At 41.1% G+C, this 18,638-nt stretch overlaps 1 protein-coding gene across 2 annotated transcripts in view; it reads left to right on the forward strand.

Moving 5' to 3' along the window:
- doc2b (double C2-like domains, beta) overlaps positions 1-18,638 on the forward strand; it is a 155,751-nt gene that overhangs the window by 67,078 nt on the left and 70,035 nt on the right. For both annotated transcript variants that reach the window (XM_017460595.3, XM_047151752.2), the window contains one exon: positions 17,883-18,107. In XM_017460595.3, coding sequence (XP_017316084.1) covers positions 17,883-18,107 — 225 coding nt within the window. The remainder of the gene's footprint in view (positions 1-17,882; positions 18,108-18,638) is intronic.

An 18,638-nucleotide genomic window follows, 5' to 3' on the forward strand; every position in this document is an offset into this window, starting at 1 on the left:
TATTATTCACATGGCAATCAAGAATTATTTATTTATTTATTTATTTATTTATTTATTTATTTATTTTACAAATCCCATTTTAGTAATAGGAATATATAGATTTTTTTTCTTAAAATGTGAAAGACAGCCAAGCAAAACCCTCAACAAATAAATTCAAGTCATACCCCCGGTTGCATATTTATAAACCTGAGACATGAGCCCCTCATTTGCATTTCTCTTTGTCTGAATTTCCAAACCTAGTGGGTTAAACATTTTTGCATTTTGTTCCCCAGATCGCAAGCTGTTGCAGTCATTCAAATTCCTCGGCGTTGTGAGATGATGCTCAGTTGTTCAGCACAAACAACCGGATCACAATCAATAAACATCACTCTTGCCTTTATCATTAATTCTCACCTTCCAGATGACCCTGATGCCAAATGAAAAATGCACTACTTAATGCGCATTATTGATGTTACTGCACAATTACAACACCGATGAGTAGATCAATTAATGTCACTTTAGGGAAGATAAAGCCATGGGCTCATGCTTGGATCTATGCTTTGAGTATCCTTACAGCGTGTTGAAATAAATAACCGTGCATATAAGAGATGTCAGAATGCCAGTCAGTCAGGCTTCCTGGTTGCCTTGGCAATATCCTTGTCCAGAGGTAGTTCTTGGACGGAGACACCGGCTTAAATGTGTTTCTAGCTGCAAGACTAGTGTAGAAATCAGACTGAGTATGTCTGTAAACATGTTGTTTTGTCCTCAGTGTTTGCATCAGAAACAGTCACATGTGCTTCTGATGAATGGACTGATGAATGATCTACTCTGTAATTCCCTATTTCGCTCTCTCAATCTTTGCAAAAGAAATGTGTCTGTACAACAGAGGACACACTGTCTGCACTTACGTTCCGCCTTTGTTTGCGGAAATGTTTTGGATTGAATTCCAATTGTTTGCTATAAAAAAAAAAATAAAAAATCTCATTGGCCATGAAGTATTATTAAACTTGCTCAATGTTGGGGTAAAAACTGCCACCCTGGCAATCGTGTCATTAATCATGTCCAATGCTCATACTGTAGCGTGTGCATGGGGTAGCATGAGTCCTGCCCCACTGAGCCTTTTATTAGCAGTTCTTGCAGTGCCCATTTTTTTAACAACAGGTGCAACATCCAGAAAAGTGAGCAAATCTGTACAACATCATGTCTTGTAGCTGTCATACTGTTGCTCACTCAAAGGACTAATTACTGTGTCAGATGAATTTACGATATATGGAGTTGTGATTGAGGACTTTATGAGGATTAACATTTGCTGAGCAGATCCTCCACTGCTTTCGAGTCTGGTTCCTCATCTTCATCATGAATTTGAAAACAGCTTATTGTTATTATATAATTGCTGCAGAAGGCGCTTTTGGCTTTGCTTGTTAATTGGAGGCAAGTTTATTGTTCGTGTTTTGGTGTATAAATGTTTAAAAAAAAGAAGTGATAATATTGATGGTTTTGTGATTATATTAATTAAGCGTGCGTGCCAGGACAGATGGTATGTGGATTGGAGCGTTCGCGATGTTGTTGTTTTTTATAAGCAGGTAAACAAAAAAACCTCATTAAAAGCTTGGATACACACAAAGAATGGATTTTTATGAGAAATGTAGACGTTTTGTTTTGCAATAACTTAAAAAAAATAAAATAAATAACCACTCCAAATGAAGATCATTTGGGAAATAGTTTGTTTAGCAAACTCACCAGGATGGAATTTCTAGGCTTGGAACAAGCAAGACTTCCAGCCAGGATTTGTAGCACTATCGGAGAATCTTAATTTAGTCCTGCCTGGGTCATTATCAGAATCGTGTTTGGTGTGATTAAAGAAGGGGCTTAGATCAAATGGACTGGCCAATTATTATTATTTTTTTTAAAGAGAACGCTATTTGTTCAGCATCCCTGCCAGACTCGCTCTCAATGATCAATCAGATTCTACAAGGAGTGCAACACACAGATCATACGCCAGCGTGTGTCCTCAATGCTGTTGGGTTTTGACTGATCACATCATTTCTGTTCCTTGGTTAGAGAAGTCAATTGCCAAGCCTTGGGCTGTGGAGTTCAAACATACGTAATTTCTGTATTGTTTTTTTTTTTCCTGATGCATTCTCGTCCTTCTTCTGCAGACTCCTGGATTTCTTTGGGAGCTGATAGGATGAACTATAATAGAGGTTGGTGGAGGTGGATGTAGAGTGTTATTCTGCTGGGCAGCAGTGTGTCTGAGATAGCTCTCTATAATACAGTCTTCTCCAGAATTATAGGCACGCTTGGCAAAGATGGCTTTAAAAAAAATAAATAAAAAAGATTACGGTTTGTGGTTAATTAGCTTGAACCAACATCCTTTAGTGCCTTTCGAAGTGAATTGTTTTGTTTTTATCAGAAATTCTTATGAACAAAATGTAGCTGAAGCACATTCCCATTTATATTTTCAATTTTTAAGTTCACCTGAGTATTTAGGAACGCTAAAGTGGTCATCCATGACTTCCTGTTTCACCGAGGGATAAATAAGAAGTGACACAGATGCCAAATTCCCTTTAATCAAGGTGGGGAAGATTACAGAATGCACGAATGCAATAAGACAGAAGGGTGTCTGTCATAAATCAGGTATAATAATGTTTTTGCCACTGTTAGTGCATTAACAGTAAAATTTAAGGCCACCAGCAGTGGAAAGAAGCTGTCTGGACGAGGACACAAGTGTATTTTGGCCCCCAGTATTTTAGTGAGGGGGCACTCTGGCTAGAAGATATCCAAGGATCACAGTTGGAGATTCAGCAAGTTTCCGAATCTATAGTTAGACGCAACCTGAATGTCAACAAGCTAGTTCTAAGCCATTTCAGAAGAAATCCTTATATTTCATCCAACCACAAACATAAGCACCTGGAGTTCACAAGATGCTACTGACTGGAATCAGGTTCTAAGACAATTGCAGATCTGTGACCTTGTAAGTAAATGGCGTCATGGACCCCATGAAGTACCAGGAGAATTTTTTTTTAAATCTGAAAATCTGGCTGCCTCTGCCAAGAAGTTACAGCTGGGTCATGGTTGGAGCTTCCAGCAAGACCAAAGACATTGACCATGCATCAGTGTCCATAAAAATCAAGCTTTTGACATGACCACCCCAGTCCCCTTACCCCAGTGAAAACCCATGGGGTCCACTGAAGAGGAGTGACTGTAAGACAGGATCTTGGACCCTGGAGGATCTAGAGAGATTCTGTATTGAGGAGTGCTCTCTGCGTTCTTCTCAAGCATTCATATCAAGCATTATAGGAGATTTAGTGTTATGCTGGCAACAGGAGGTGCCAATAATTCTGGAGCTGATTTAATATCCATTTGGATCTCTGTTAAACTTTTTATCACCATTTTTATCCTCATTTGTAATGTTCTTGTTTTCTTTTTCATTACTATACCTATTGTCAATATTTATTTGCATCCTAATTGTATTTTTATGCTGTGTAATTTCATTCAAATTACATCTGAATGATTGCGTTAGAAGAAGAAGTAAGCTTCAAGAAATCCGCAGATATAAAGAATTCACTACGTTAAAGTCCATAAATAAAGTTATGTGTAATAAAGTGGAATGATACAGGGGAAAAAAACAGCTGAAATCTATAAGTAGTTAGAAAGTAATTATACCCCCTATCTATGCAAATTAGTATCAGCTGGTTTAGTAAACTGATGGTCTATAAAAAGGCACACAAGAAATATCTCATGATGGGTGAAAACAAAGAGCTCTCCCAAGACCTTCACAACCTTATTGTTAAACATGCTGATGGAATCGGATACAGGCGTATTTCAAAACTTCTGAATCTCCCAGTAAGCACCATTGGCACCATTATCCGCAAGTGGAAGCAACATCATTCCGTCATCAACCGACCATGCACAGTAGCTCGTCGCAAGATTTCTGACCGGGGAGTCAGAAGAGATTAACCCAAGGAGCACTCGGAAAGAGCTCCAGAAACACGCTCACCTCACAAGACTCCATTACTAAAGAAAAGGCATGTTGAAGCTTGTTTAAATTTTGCTACAACTCATTTGGACAAGCCTATGAAATACTGGGAGAGTGTAGTCCGGTCAGACGAGAGCGAAATTTAACTTTTTGGCTGTCATACTACACACCATGTTTGGAGAAGAAGTGGCACTGCACATCACCCTAAAAACACACTAGCAACAGTGAAGTCTGGATTTGGAAGCATCATGGTGTGGGGCTGTTTTTCATCACATGGTACTTCATATAATTGAAGGAATGATGAATGGAGCACTTTACCCAGAGATTCTTGAGAAGAATCTGCTGCCATTCACCAGGATGATGAAGATGAGACGTGGGTGGAGCTTCCAGCAGGACAACCATCCAAAGCATACAGGAAAGGAAACTCTCAATTGGTTTAAGAGGGTAAAAGAATCAAGGTGTTAGAATGGCCCAGTCAATCACCTGACTCGAATCCAATTGAACAAGATTTAAAGACAATATGTTTAGACGAATGGGCCAAAATCACAACTGAATACTGCGACAGAATAATTTCTTCATACAGGAAGCGTCTTGAAGCTGTCATTACAAACAAAGGCTTCTCCACTGAGTATTAAATACATTTCAGTTAGTGTGTTCAATACTTTTTCCTGTGTCATTCCGCTTTATTACACATAACTTCATTTATGGACTTTAATGTTTGGATTTCTTTATATTTGCGGATTTCTTGAGTTAATACCAAAGTCTGGTGAAAATTTCATGTGAATAGCCTTATTGGAAATATAATTCCTGAAAATTCTTTTGATGAGTTCAGTACTTATTTCTCCCACTGTACATTACAGCACAGTGAAGTTCTTTTTTCTTTCCCCCCGTATATCCCAGCTTGTCAGCCATGATACAGCGCCCCTGGAGCAAATGGGGCCTTGCTCAAGGGCCCAACAGTGGCAGCTTGGCAGTGCTAGGGCTTGACCCCCAGATCTTCTGATCAGTAACCCCGAGCCTTCATCACTGAGCCTTAGCGTATTATTTAACTTTTAGTATCCAAGAAAGCAATAATTGTGACACTTGACAAGCGTGACTATAAAGATAGCACATGGAATAACACCAGAACATCGATCAACGTGTGTTTCTGTAAATAGGGTGTCCATGCTGCCTGGAAATTCACTCTGCAAATATATATTTGCTGGTGGACTAAGTAAAAAATGAGCGTTTGTACTGCAGGTGCACATAAAAACCTCCCCTCCCAAGCTGGGTTATTATGGGCCCTGTATTGCGCAGCAGGCTGTAGTAATGTCCCCACACTCTCCAGTGCCATCAACTAAAGTGCTTCTAGAGCCAGCATTACCTTCTCCGCAGGTTCACTTTCAGACTGCAATTCTAATCGGACACATTGTCCATGGGTGATTTTTTAAAAGCTTTTTTTCCCCACATTGTCCAAGGCTGTTTTTTTTTTTAGTTTGTTTTTGTTTCTCCACATCTGTTTAGTGAGCTGAAGGATGATCAGTGATGAACCACAATGCATTTTGCTTGACCTATTCTTTTCCTTGGGTTTTTGTTATGGAAGCACGTGTAATCTCAATAGTAGTGTGATATATAGTGTAATAGATAGTGTTTAGCCCCTATGTTCTTACTGCAGACACATTTCCAACGTTACCAGAAATTGCGTCAGGCAGCACCAGTGAACTTCTAATGTGAGATGGACACAGAATGGGGCGCTAATGAACCACAGAAAATGGATTAGTCATGGGTATTTAGTCACAGGGTGCAAAATCGCTATGTTTTGTGGCACATGTTCTCTTGTAATTATGATTTTCTTTACCACCATCTCACAATATCAAAGAATTATAGGTACAGTATATTTTTTAGAACTAATAAACTGTTTGATTTAGCGCGCATTATTTTCATGCGATACTGCACTCTTTCATGAGAATGGTAACGGTTACTGTGAGTCTGGCTGTTAATTCTAACAAGGATTTCTGAAATCCTTCAAAGAGTCCAAAGTGAATAATTGGGGATTCACGCCAAAGGCTGTGCAACTTTTGTAGCCTTTTTCCTCCAAACTTTCGTGCTCAAAGTCACATGCCATACTGTTGTTTAGTTTTGCATTTGCGTTACCTACAAATGTTACCTAAATGATATTCTTGGAATCATTCATTCACCTTTGAACCTTGAGGAGCGACAGATCCTGATAGTTTTAGCAAGCTTTCTTGAACAGGCTTGTTTTTCTAACAGTGGATATAAAATGTCTACACACCATATGTTCTGTGAAGCATGGTGGTGGCGGCATCATGCTTCGAGGCTGCTTCTTTTCAGCAAATGGGATAATGACTAGCTCCCAATATCGATATATTTTGTCACAAGACCTGTTGACCAATGTCAGAAAGCTGAAGATAAGGAGGAATTACGCCTTTCAAAATGAACACGACAAAGCATACATGAAAGTCAACCAAGGAATGTCTTCAGAAAGGGAAGATCAAAGTGTTGGAATGGCCAGTGAGAAACCAGATCTAAATTTCGTTGAAAACGAAAAAGATGATGGCAATCTGATGGAGCTTGAAGGTTTTGTTTTTTTTGTGCAAGGGACAGTGGGATAAAATCTAGTCCTGGACTTAAGTGCCAGTCTGGGATAAAGTCCAGGTGTGCCAAGTTGATATAGTATATACATATTCTCAAAGGCTCACAGAAGTGATAAATGCCAAGCATGTTTACAACACCACTGCATGGAAGATATTCCTATAACAAGAAGGCCTGTCGTATATTATATTATTCGTTACATGTTGGGTGCACGTTCTTCAAGACTCCAATCTTACATTCTTGCAGCCTACATTTAGAAAAGGTACTAAATGCCCGAGACAACACAAACCTAAATTATTGTGACACCGCATCAACAACACAGAGAATCTTATCAGTATTTCTATAGAAAGATGCAATTACCTGGCATTACCGTCCAACAATCTGGCATTACCCTTCAACAAGGTTGAACAGTGTTGCAATTCTAATGGTTGGTTTTGTCTTTTTTGTCTTTGAATCTTTCTACTGTTGTTGTCCAGCTCTGAAAGGCCAGGGGTGTAATTGGCTCACGGTGTACACTCTTGGCTTTAAGCATGCCTAGGGGCTCCACAGAAGAGGAAAAGAAAAAAAAACAACAGTTAATGTTCCTGCATAATGAAGTGCTAGCTAATAAGCTATCATTAGCTGGAATTGTCTTTGAGCCATAATGGTAATGAATTTTCAGAATAGGACCACTGAAAGACATTTAATTAACCCCAAAACCTAAAATCGTACAATAAGCCTCAGGAGTTACAAAAGGGTCGTTTAGCCACCGAAAGTTTGTACAAGTGGTTATTGCTGTATGTGAGCGGCTTGACACATAGTCCATGCATCACCAGCCTATCAAGGGCAAATAGGTGGACATCATTCTTACCTTGACTTGCCTGCCTCAGGCACATGTAGGACTCAAGTGCACTGGGACACGCCTGTCCACCCCTGTGTCCAGTATGTCACCTGCATTTAATGTGTTGGAAAATATAGGGTTTTTCATGTTTCTGGCACATGCAGCATAGTCAGTGAGAGCTCTGGAATAACGCTGATTATAGATAATGATTCATAATGTAGGGAAATTGGTCTGCTCGTCATTACACACACGAAAGCATTTTCGCTTATTCCAAGTAGGATTTCTTTGCGCTTTGATTCCGCTCTCTCTGTAATCTATCTTTTGTTTTGCCGTCACTCCTGCAGACCTTGCGGGTTTGATTTAGGCTTAATTAACCTCGTCGTTGTTGTTTTTCTTTAGCAGTTTGGGATTTTTTTTTTTTCTCTGAGGTGTAATAATTTGGTAAAACAACCTGATTAACAAAAAAACATACATCCTTCTTTGAAAATCTGGCATTTTTCTAGGGAGAATCTACATAGGTTCTATGAGGATCTGTAGACACAATGATTTCCTTTAAGACCTGGTTCTTAGTAGAACTATTTGGAACAGCTAAGAACCTTTAACTCTGAGCATGGACTAATTAATGCTATCATTTGCTAGAGAATCTAGCATATATAACCAAGACATGTGGTGAAGAACTACCTACTTTCACAGAAAGAGGCAATTTGAGTCACACGCAAGATGTCCATCCATGGACCTTTTGCAGCACACCAGATTTTGTCTGCTCTCTTTCAAAACTAAACTCTGCTCCAAAAAGCCCATTATTGGCACGGTGGTCCAAAAAAAAAAAAAAAGAACGTTAAGTTTAAACCTGGTGCACAAATGTACAAAGAGTCAGTCAGAGTGCAACTTATAGGATCCTGAAGCTCGTGGCCAGAAAAGTGTACAAAAGATATCAGACTAATATATTAGTGACCTCCATTTTGTCTGGGTTATAATGTGATTTACTAGTAGCTGACGTCCCAGCGTGCTTTTCTGAGCGTCACAGTATAGTCATTACGCCAAAAAGACCAATCATAGAAAGCCTGTAATTATAGAGAGCCTCTCACGCTGCCATTGTCATGTGACCTGCGTAGCAACAAGTAGCGGAATGGATATGCACTTGATTGAACTTTGCCTTTTCCTTATTCATTTTATTGAATATTTTTTGCAACATTTTTCTGCTTTTATTGTTTGTCATATGGGATAAAATTTTTTTTTTTTTTTTTTAAATCTTTAAACACTTTTCTTAATTTTTGTTAAAATCAATAGGAAATTTATGTCAAGGTGAAGCGATATTATTATTATTTTTTCTTTCCCCCTGATCTTTTCTTGTCTCACATGTACATGTTTAAACCCAACGTAGTTGTTGTAGCTTGCTGTGGCAATTTTCTCTCTTGCCATTCGTGTTCTCTTTTCAAATGGTGGCATCTGTGATTTCTTTGAAGCAGCAGTTCCACATGTGTCTGCTGATCTGCTCACACAGCCTTCTGTTTTGTGGGTGTACGTACCGTGCTGCTGTTTAGGAAACAGTTGTAAATCTAACAGATGGTGTTGACTTAAAGCATACGCTAATGATTAATTACGAATAATCAGAGCGATATATAATAAAGCATAATCATTTATTTTTCGTATACTCTTTTAAGTATTTAACAGCTTTTTTCCTCATTTTCTTTCTCCGTCGTATAGACATTTTGATTTGTGGCAGAAAATATGTTGAATATTATTATTATTAAATAAAATATGTCTCTATTTTCAAACCAGGGAAGGCAATTTACCCAGAGCGCAATACATAGTCTGCCCTTTCCTGATCAGTGAACCACTAGGAGACCTCTGGGTAACTGACCTCCCTGTGAACTCTGGAATCCAACCTGATGTAAAATCTGCCATTTTTAGAATTTCTCCCTCTCTGGTTTAAAAAAAAAAAAAAAAAAAAAAAAAGCTTTTTTGAAAGCTGCCTCTGTAAGAATATTTCATAACATAGGTTTTGCTGCACAGGCCTTGCACATATATGGATGGAATTCAAATCTATGTCCCAAGCCGCACAATGCACACTAGGTAGTGTAGTGGGTCTTAATACTAATACTAATAGGTAGTGTATCTAAATCCTAATTACATCTATATGTACAGTGGAGATCAAAATTAGAGAACAACCTACAATTTCCTAAATGTTAAGGACACTGCTTAGTCCTGTTTGAAGTTATCCTAACAGGAGTAGAAGGGCAGTCTTTTAAGCATATTTCACAAGAGAAATATATTCTGAAGCACAGTATAAAAAACGTAAGAGACATTTGAAAAAGAACTTTGATCAAAATTGGAGAACACTTTCAGATACCTCCCAGTTATTGGTGCTAATCTTTGCTGAGGAGCATGTTGTGTGGACAGAGGAGAACTGGTCCAAAGTTCACTTTAGTGATGAGAGCAAGTTTCATTTATTTGGGTCAGATGGAGAACATTATGTTCCGCGTCAAACCGGGGAAATACTGAACCCAAAGTGCGTATAGAAGTCAGTGAAAGGTGGAGGAAGAAGTGTCATGGTTTGGGGGACGTTTTCTGCAGCAGGGGTTGGGCATCTTATACAGCTACATAGCAAGGTGAATGCAAAATTTTATCAGAACCTCCTTCGGCAACATGCGGTTCCTTCCCTGCAAGCATCTCCCAATCGACCCTCAATTTTCATGCAAGACGGTGCCCCCGTCACACTGCAACACGAGTAAAGCAGTTCCTTGAAGCTAAGAACATTGAAATAGTGAAACGGCCAGCCTAGAGTCCTGATCTAAACCTGATTGGAAAATCCTTGGTGACAAAGTTCTGGAGAAACCCCTTACAGTTCCCGAATTGTGGAAGAGACTGGAAGAAGAGTGGACCAAGATCACACCAGAGCAGTGTGAGAGACTAGTGATGTCCTACGGCTGCAGATGTGTTGAAGTCATTCAAAACAAGGGCATCTACACTTCCTACTCATATTTGACAGCTGTACGACTCAAAATTTTTAGTTGTAATCTTCTTTCATGCTACAATGGTTACTCTTCTTTATTTTTGATCACTGTGTTTTCCACAAAATACAAAAAATGTTTTATTTTGCAAAACATCCTAGTAGAACAGTAGTATATTTTAGTATATTAATATTGATCGCCACGGTCTATATTTCATATGATAGAATGCAATTTGAGTCTTAAAAGACACAGCAGAAGGTCTCTATACTATAATTGAGTTTGAAATACAAAAATATAGGAACACCTCCTATTAGTTGCTACCAGTTCACGAATAGTGAGTCCTCTAGCTTCTAACCTCTCAACCAAGTCATGATAAAAGACTCGCAAATAAATGCTTTGCCTGCTCAACAAGAAAAAAAAAAAAGCTGAAACTCCATCAATCATGAAGGTCCCCCCCCCCCTTTTTTTCACAGTGTACTCTCTCACTCCAGTTTGCTTTGCTTACTCTCTCATGCTCCTGATTGGTTGCCAGCTCTTGTCTGTCACCATGTACCTGGGCTTCTTTCGTGCCTGAAGTGATGTTTGACGCACCCGAATGGCTGCTCCGTTTTATTTTCAGCAAAAACGTAAACACGGAATCTTACGCACTGTAGCTTTAAACGTTCTCACACCTATGAGACCTCGGACCCATTAGATCACTGTTACTAATTTATGGATGCGTTACCCTAGGGACATTCAGCTGTCATATACGGCTCACCAATGTGTGTGGAGAAATACATGGAGCGTAACAGCTAATGAAGATTAATGAATGAATGATTACGAGCTGCTGTTTTCTATTCTGTTGCATCGCAGTATGTGCAACAGGCGTTATTGGTTAATACTGAGGTCCATTGAAATCTCCACTAGACAATTAGGACGCAGCAGTTTTTCATTCCTGCAAGAGAAGCCGAACCTCAAGCTGCCATTGAACCTTTTCAGAGTAACAGAAGTTCAGCTTGAGATTTTGTTTCTGTGCAGCTATTTTGAAAAAGACCAGTTGCTTGTAAAATAAGTGAATGAATTAATACAGTTTTAATGACTGTAGCCTCTGTAATGGCTGCTAATTGGTAGAAGCTTGAGTAGGCTACTGACATTTTTTATTATACAGTATAGTAACCTGTATATGTCCGCCCCTCCAGCCAAATGTGTTACTCCAATGTGGCCCACCTACCAATAAAATTGAATAGCCCTGCTGTACAGACTACTCTCTGCCCTCCCCCTGCAGTTTCGGCTATTATCCGGTGTTCTATCATGTTTTATATTGTGGGTGGACCTGTTGTTCTCAGCAAGAGGACAATGTTGAAGCCGGATCAATATATATCAGTTGGGATGCTTGATAGTTTTGTGCTGTGTAGAGCACATCCTCATACCACAGAGTAGCACATCAGAATATTTCCTTCAGCATCAAATGGAGTCAATATACAGTGGGTTTAGAAAGTAATGAGACCCCATTCTTTTTTTTTTTTCTTTAAAAAAAAAAAAAATTACTTTGTGTTATAGATTTAATTTAAAATTGATTAAATTGACTTTTTGCCCATCAATCTAGGTACAATAACAAATAACCGAAATTTAAGGGAGTATTCAGACCCTTCATTCATTACTGTGTAGAAGCAGCAATTGAGTCATCTTGGGTAAGTCTCTACAAGCTTTGCACACCTGGATTTGGCCAGTTTCTCCCATTCTTCCTGGCAGATCCTCTCAAGCTCTGTCAGATAGGATGAGGAGCACCTGTAAACTGCCATTTCTGGTTCTCTCCACAGATGTTCAAATCGGAGATTTGGCTGTGCCACTCAAGAATAATCAGAGAGCCACTCCAGCATTGCCTTGGTTGTTGTCAGTCTGAAGATGTGTGCATTCTGGGGCAGATTTTCTTCAAGTACTTGGGCGGCTGTGGTTCAGGTGGTAGAGCGGGTTGTCCACTAATAGTAGGGTTGGCAGTTTCAATTCCCGGCCCACATGACTCAACATGCCGAAGTGTCCTTGGGTAAGACTCTGAACCCCAAGTTGCTCCCGATGGCAAGTTAGCGCCTTGCCTGGCAGCTCTGCTACCATTGGTGTGTGTGCGCGTGTGAATGGGTGAATGAGACACAGTGTAAAGCACTTTGGAACCGCTAAGGTTAAAAAAGCTCTATATAAGTGCAGACCATTTACCATTACTTCTCTGTTCTTGCCTGCATTCATCCTTCCCACAATTCTGGCCAGTCTCCCTGTACCTACTGCTGATTTAGTAAACCCCATAGCATAATGCTTCCACAACCATGCTTCATCGTTGTCATGGTATTACCAACTAACAAGCAGTACCTGATTTATGCCAAACATAACGCTTGGACCAGTATGTGGAGAGTATGTTTGACTTCATGGACTTCTTGGATTTAGGTCTGACTTGCACTGCGAATTGTGGGACCTTATACCCAAGTGTGTGCCTTTCTAAATCATGCCCAATCAATTGCATTCGCCCCAGGTGGACTCCAGACAAGTTCGAGAGACATCTCAAAATATTTCGAGCGAAGAGGATGCACCTGAGCTCAATTTGGAGTTCCTTAGAGAGGGTCTGAATACTCGGCTTATATACATTTATATAACAAATTTGCAGACGTTTCTAAAAGTGTTTTCACTTCGCTATTATGGATTTTTGTTTACAAGTTAATGGCCAGATCAGTTTAAACTCGATGTAATCCATTTTAAATTCAATATATAATACAATACTTTCCTGATTCTGCTTTGGCTCTTTTTTTCATACATCGAGAGCATCTGTCAAAAGCAAAAACCTGTTACTGGTATTTCAATCGCCACATAAGGCATTTTATAGGCATTTTGTGCATAATGCTACCCTTTTAAAATGTCCATTATAAAAGCATTATTCTGCTCATCGTGCTCATTCTTGCATGCAGAGTCACCTGACCCTCAGCTCCAATCTGCCATTGTTCTTTATAGAATAGCTAAAGAAACAGTTTGTTGGCCATGCTTTGCACAGAAATGTCACCACTCGTGAACTTTGCTGCACACAGTGCCTCTGATCCACCTCTCTCTCTCTGAACGTCTGCAGTCTCGGAGTGACATTTGCAAAGTTCCACCACCCAACATCCAGCCATCTATTTCATCTTGCTGTTATTTCAGCCCGGATTCAATTACTGACGATGTTGTGAAAGAGTTGTGATGAAAAAGCATGTGGTGAACTGGAGGAGACTTACTGTGTGCGTGTGCGTGTGCGTGTGTGCACGCTCAGTGAAATGAAGAAAAACAGTGGGAGGATGAAGCATGCAAAAGAGAGCCAAATGAAAGGCAAGGGAATACACTGCCATCTTCAGTTTTCTGATGCTACTGTATAAGTAAGGAATAAACCACTTCAGGGTGTGCCGTTCAAGGAAAATAATCAACCACGCTCTATGATGCGATGCGCCCGACACGAAGCGGAGTTACTCTTACCACCCCGAAGTTGATTCTTTTCCAATAACAGCACATTCCGAATGCTTTATTCCTCTAATATCACACTAATTTGCCAACACTTACAATTGCGTTTAATATTATGGAACGTCCATGAGACAATTGATCACTTGCATTTATAATAGCTATAAACAGTCGTTCCCTCACCAGCCTCGCTTTTGTTCTCTCTGGAAGTTAATAAGACGAATAAAATACTCCTTGTGAGGTTACCACGAAATTGCGAAGCGCTCCTCCACTCCTGAAGACTTTCCCTTGTGGTTAAAAGGAACGGCTTCAGCTCCGACCGTTCCAGAGCGCCTACACTGACGAGTCCTTCCACAAGTGCTAAATAAACATCTCCTCACAGAAACCTTCAGCAGATCAAGAGTTAAACACGTTTGCGAATCGTCCGCCGTACAAGGCGAATGCGCATGAACGAAACGACAAAGTTTAGAGACTACAGCAGTGACCCGGTAAGGAATTCCGTCAGACTTTAGATTGTACTAGAGTCTGGCTGATTTGAAACGTGAAATCTATACCAATACAATTCGGTTTCATTTCCCCTCCAAAGCCACGCTCTCAAACCATGGCTTCATGTTCTGATTGGCCGAAAGTTGGCGGTCTGCATTATTTGTTTTCTTTCCCGTTTTCAGAACCCGGCGAGACTTAAAACTTAACTCGAGACTTAAATTGCTGACCAACCTTTAAAGGGAGGGAAAAAACCAACACATTTTAATGAAAAGTGTGATGATACGAGCATTCTGATGGAGCTCGAGCTTGGCCAATCACGTCACGCCTCGCCTCACTGGGGTAGCTCATTCATTGTGCGTTGTCGCGTGTAGCGAACAAGCGCTTTATAATCAACTCACTGGCTGCTTTTCTTTTTCACTTTTGATGGCACTATTTGTTGATTCCCTGAGGCGTACGATGGTGCACGGCTGTATGATACACAATCACTCCGTCAGCCTGGCTTTTGATACGTCTCCGTTATCTCGATGTTATTAATATTTATGTTTCTTCTATGCCATTCTTCCATCATTATTCACATCCTCATTTCATTAAGCATTGAGCTTTGCTGTTCATTTGTGCTGGCATTTATTCCTGTCTCGAAGTCCATTGCTCTGGCCACATCATTTCTTCATATTTTTCCTCAATCAGCACAGTAAATGTGTTCTTCTGTGGATTTATTTTTGAACAGTTAGAGGAAAAAAGTGTGTGTGTGTGTGTGTATATATATAAAATTTTATATATATATATATATATATATATATATATATTTTTTTTTTTTCCATCTTTGAAACAAATGTGAAGGACAGAGTGCTCCAGAAGGCATTACAAAGATAGGATGAGAATTAATGAGGTTTGCTGTCTCACCAAGCGTTTCTTTTTTTTTTCTTCTTCTTTCTTTCTTTCTTTCCCTGCCACAGAGTTACGGCAGGTGCACCGGCGGTGCCTCCTTAATGACTCAAGGAAATTAATTGGCCTGAATTACCTTCTCCGTAATTCCGATGCGCTTTTTTTGATTAATATATTTATTTACACCTTCCTCTTTCCTAATGACTGTGTCACGTTGACTCGGGCTGAGTGGCACTTGTTCCCGTATAAACATCCGTTTATAGTCGTCAGTGCGACATCCGACTGCTCACGTTCATAAACGCGGCCGCTTTTCGGCGGTGTCGGTCCCAACCAGCGTTCCTGGTGAGAATTGTGCTTCGGCTGGGCAGCATCGCCTGGGACAGCACGGCACGATTTCTGATAGTGTCTGGCTTCCTGATAAACGTATTATTGCTGAAGAGGGAACATCTTGTTTTGTAAAAAATGGTCTGCACTTATATAGCGCTTTTTTAACCTTAAGGGTTCTACAAAGCGTTTTACACTGGTCCTTATTCACCCATTCACACACATACCAGTGTTGGCAGAGCTGCCATGCAAGGCGTTAGCTTGCCATCGGGAGCAACTTGGGGTTCAGTGTCCTGCCCAAGGTCACTTCGGTATGCGGAGTCATGTGGGCCGGGAATCGAACCGCCAACACTACGATTAGTGGACGACCCGCTCTACCACCTGTCTGCTACTCTGTTAATCTCTATTGTTCGGCTTGTTGGTGCCAGATGGGGCTGGTATGAGTATTTCCGAAATTGCCGATCTCCTGGAACTTTCACACGCAGCAGTCGCTAGAGTTTACACAGAACGGTGCGAAAAACATCCAGCGAGCGGCAATCCTTTGGGGGCGGAAATGCCATACCGATATAGACCCGTAAGTCAAACAACCACTCTTCACAACCGTGTTGAGCAGAAAAGCATCACATTCAAGTGAATATTTAACAGTTAATGCCCGGGTGTTAATCTATTTCTGATTCACAATATACAGGGGGTCCCAAAAGTCTCCGTACACAGTCGGTTCCAGCACCACGTCGGTTCAGCCTTCGTCAGTGGACGGTCGTGGACGTCCGCTTATCGGTCGGTCCGCAACACTCCCAGTCTGTTTGAATTTGTTAATAAGTTTGGCAACAGTGTCATGTGTGATGTGCTCGCCACGTCTCCTGTTAAAGTCCATCGCAACCTTCCGACAGCTTCCCGATCCAGCCATGAGAATGATTTCAATACGTTCTTCGTTTGTCATTCTTAAAGGTTATCTGGAAAAAAAAATTATATATATATATATAGAGAGAGAAGGCCTAGACTGTGCAAAGCTTTATCAGGAGACTGTTAAAATATAAAAAAAAAGTGAATTTGATCAGTTCATAATTCTAATTCAGTGTTAATATCTTCATTATTATTGTAAAATGACTGAAAATGGTCAAAACGAGGGGTGCGTCTAAAACGTTTGACCGGTAGTGCAAATGTAACATTCATGCCCGTTTTCGAAATGTAGCGAATGGGAATTTTAAGTGAGTCCCATAATTCTATGGCACATGTAGCATATTTGCGATTACCGTGATCAATAATGTTAACATTTCATTTCGGTTCTGTTTACATAGCGCCTTTACAAGTGCCGAGGAAAAGCAGAAAGGTAGAAAGTTCGTCAAAGCGTTCTTTGCATAAATTAATTAATTAATTTATTTATTTTGTTTGTTTTTTGGGACTGAGAAATTATTCTTCATGGTTATTTATCCATATGTGACAGACTCTGTATAAAGAGATGAGTTTTTAAAATGGTGGGTTATTCCTTTAATTCTGATGAATGGCATTTATTCATTATTGTATTATTTTTCTGCGTGTCACTCTGCGTATAGGAATGTACCACTTGTTGCGCTTGATTTTGCAGTCGACTTGTTGTGTCTGTGAAGGCATGATGCTACAGTTAGTCTAGAGGAATGGAGAGAACGCTCTGGCTCCTTCCCCCTCCCTCCCTCTCCCTCCCTCTCTCTCTCTCTCTCTCTCCCTCTCTCTCTCTCTCTCCCTCTCTGACAGATGGAAGGGACTAATAGCATAATTAAGTAGCCGCACCGGTGGTTCCTGTTTACTGCCTTGTTGCTAAGCACTGACATCAGCCAATCCGTCCTCCTCTCTCTCTAATCCCGTCCCCTCCCTCTCTCACTTATTCCCTCTCTCTCTCTCGTGCATGCTCTCTCTCTCTCTCTCTCTCTCTACCTCCGTCTCCTCCTCTGTCCCTCTCCACTTTTTCCAGTGGCTGGCGCTTAGGCAGCCTCAGTGCATTTTGTAGCGCTTTGAGCAGAGCTTTAAGGCAGACGGCATGCTTACAGCTTGCAGTACTACTCCGCTGGCACTCTCCATGTAGTTGCAACTGCTTACTCTCATCACACACACGCGCGCTCACACTCACTCGAGCGCACACACAGCATCTCATCAGGGCGTTTTATTTCCTTCACAGGTGGAGACCTGTAGAACTAGGTAGACTTTCTTTTAGAAAAAAATTTCCTGACTTCTCGTTGAGTCGTTTGCCGAGCTCCACACCCGCCCCGCCTCCTGGGGGGCGTCGCCCGCACGGCCGCATGCATGACACAGCGCCGAGGCGAAAAGCCCACCATCAGCATCCAGGAGCACATGGCTATTGATGTGTGCCCGGGTCCCATCCAGCCCATCAAGCAGATCTCTGACTATTTCCCCCGCTACCCGCGGGGTTTCCCTCCCACAGCAGCCCCGGTCCTGAGGCGCACCGGCTCGCTGCGCTCTTCCTCCTCGTCCTCGTCCTCCCCGGCCGCCGCCTCCTCAGCCACTGAAACGGGCCAAGAAAAGAACGACGACGATGACGACCTGGACAGGGCCTTCAGCGCCGCCTCTGCTTCCGCCTCCGCCCTGCCTCCGCCCAGCAGGAAGGAGGAAGAGCCCGACATGGAGGGCTACGACTCGGACGACTCCAGTGAGTACTAATTGACTGACTGTTCATTTTATATTTGTGTAGTCTTTCTGTCCTGTTCTCTCAATTCTACTAGTAGGAGACTGGTATAATTTTAGATTGTAGAGATCCTCACTCATCTTCCATCGACTCCATCTGTTGATCCTTTCTTTAGCTTTCTCTCTCTCTCTCTCTCTCTCTGTGTGTGTGTGTGTGTGTGTGTGTGTGTGTATGTGTATATATATATATAATATACATTTTGGTGCTTTTTCCTTGTTCTCTCTCTCAATCCCATTACTCTCTTAGCACACAGTATTATGTGATATTGATTTTTTTTTGCTCTGATGGTTTTCATCTTCCTGCCAGTCAGTCTCTCTCTCTCTCTCTCTCTCTCTCTCTCCATTATTCCTGTCTCTTGCGCTGCTTTTGCATCTACTCCATCCACAAAGACAACTGTTGCAAGCAGCGTCCATCTGCCTTCCCTTCTCACTCAGACCCCCAACCCCATAATTCTCCAGCCATACCTTTCCGAACACACAGCGTCCATTCTTGTTT

The sequence above is a fragment of the Ictalurus punctatus genome, chromosome 28 (genome assembly GCF_001660625.3).
Source record: "Ictalurus punctatus breed USDA103 chromosome 28, Coco_2.0, whole genome shotgun sequence".
NCBI classification, from domain to species: domain Eukaryota; kingdom Metazoa; phylum Chordata; class Actinopteri; order Siluriformes; family Ictaluridae; genus Ictalurus; species Ictalurus punctatus.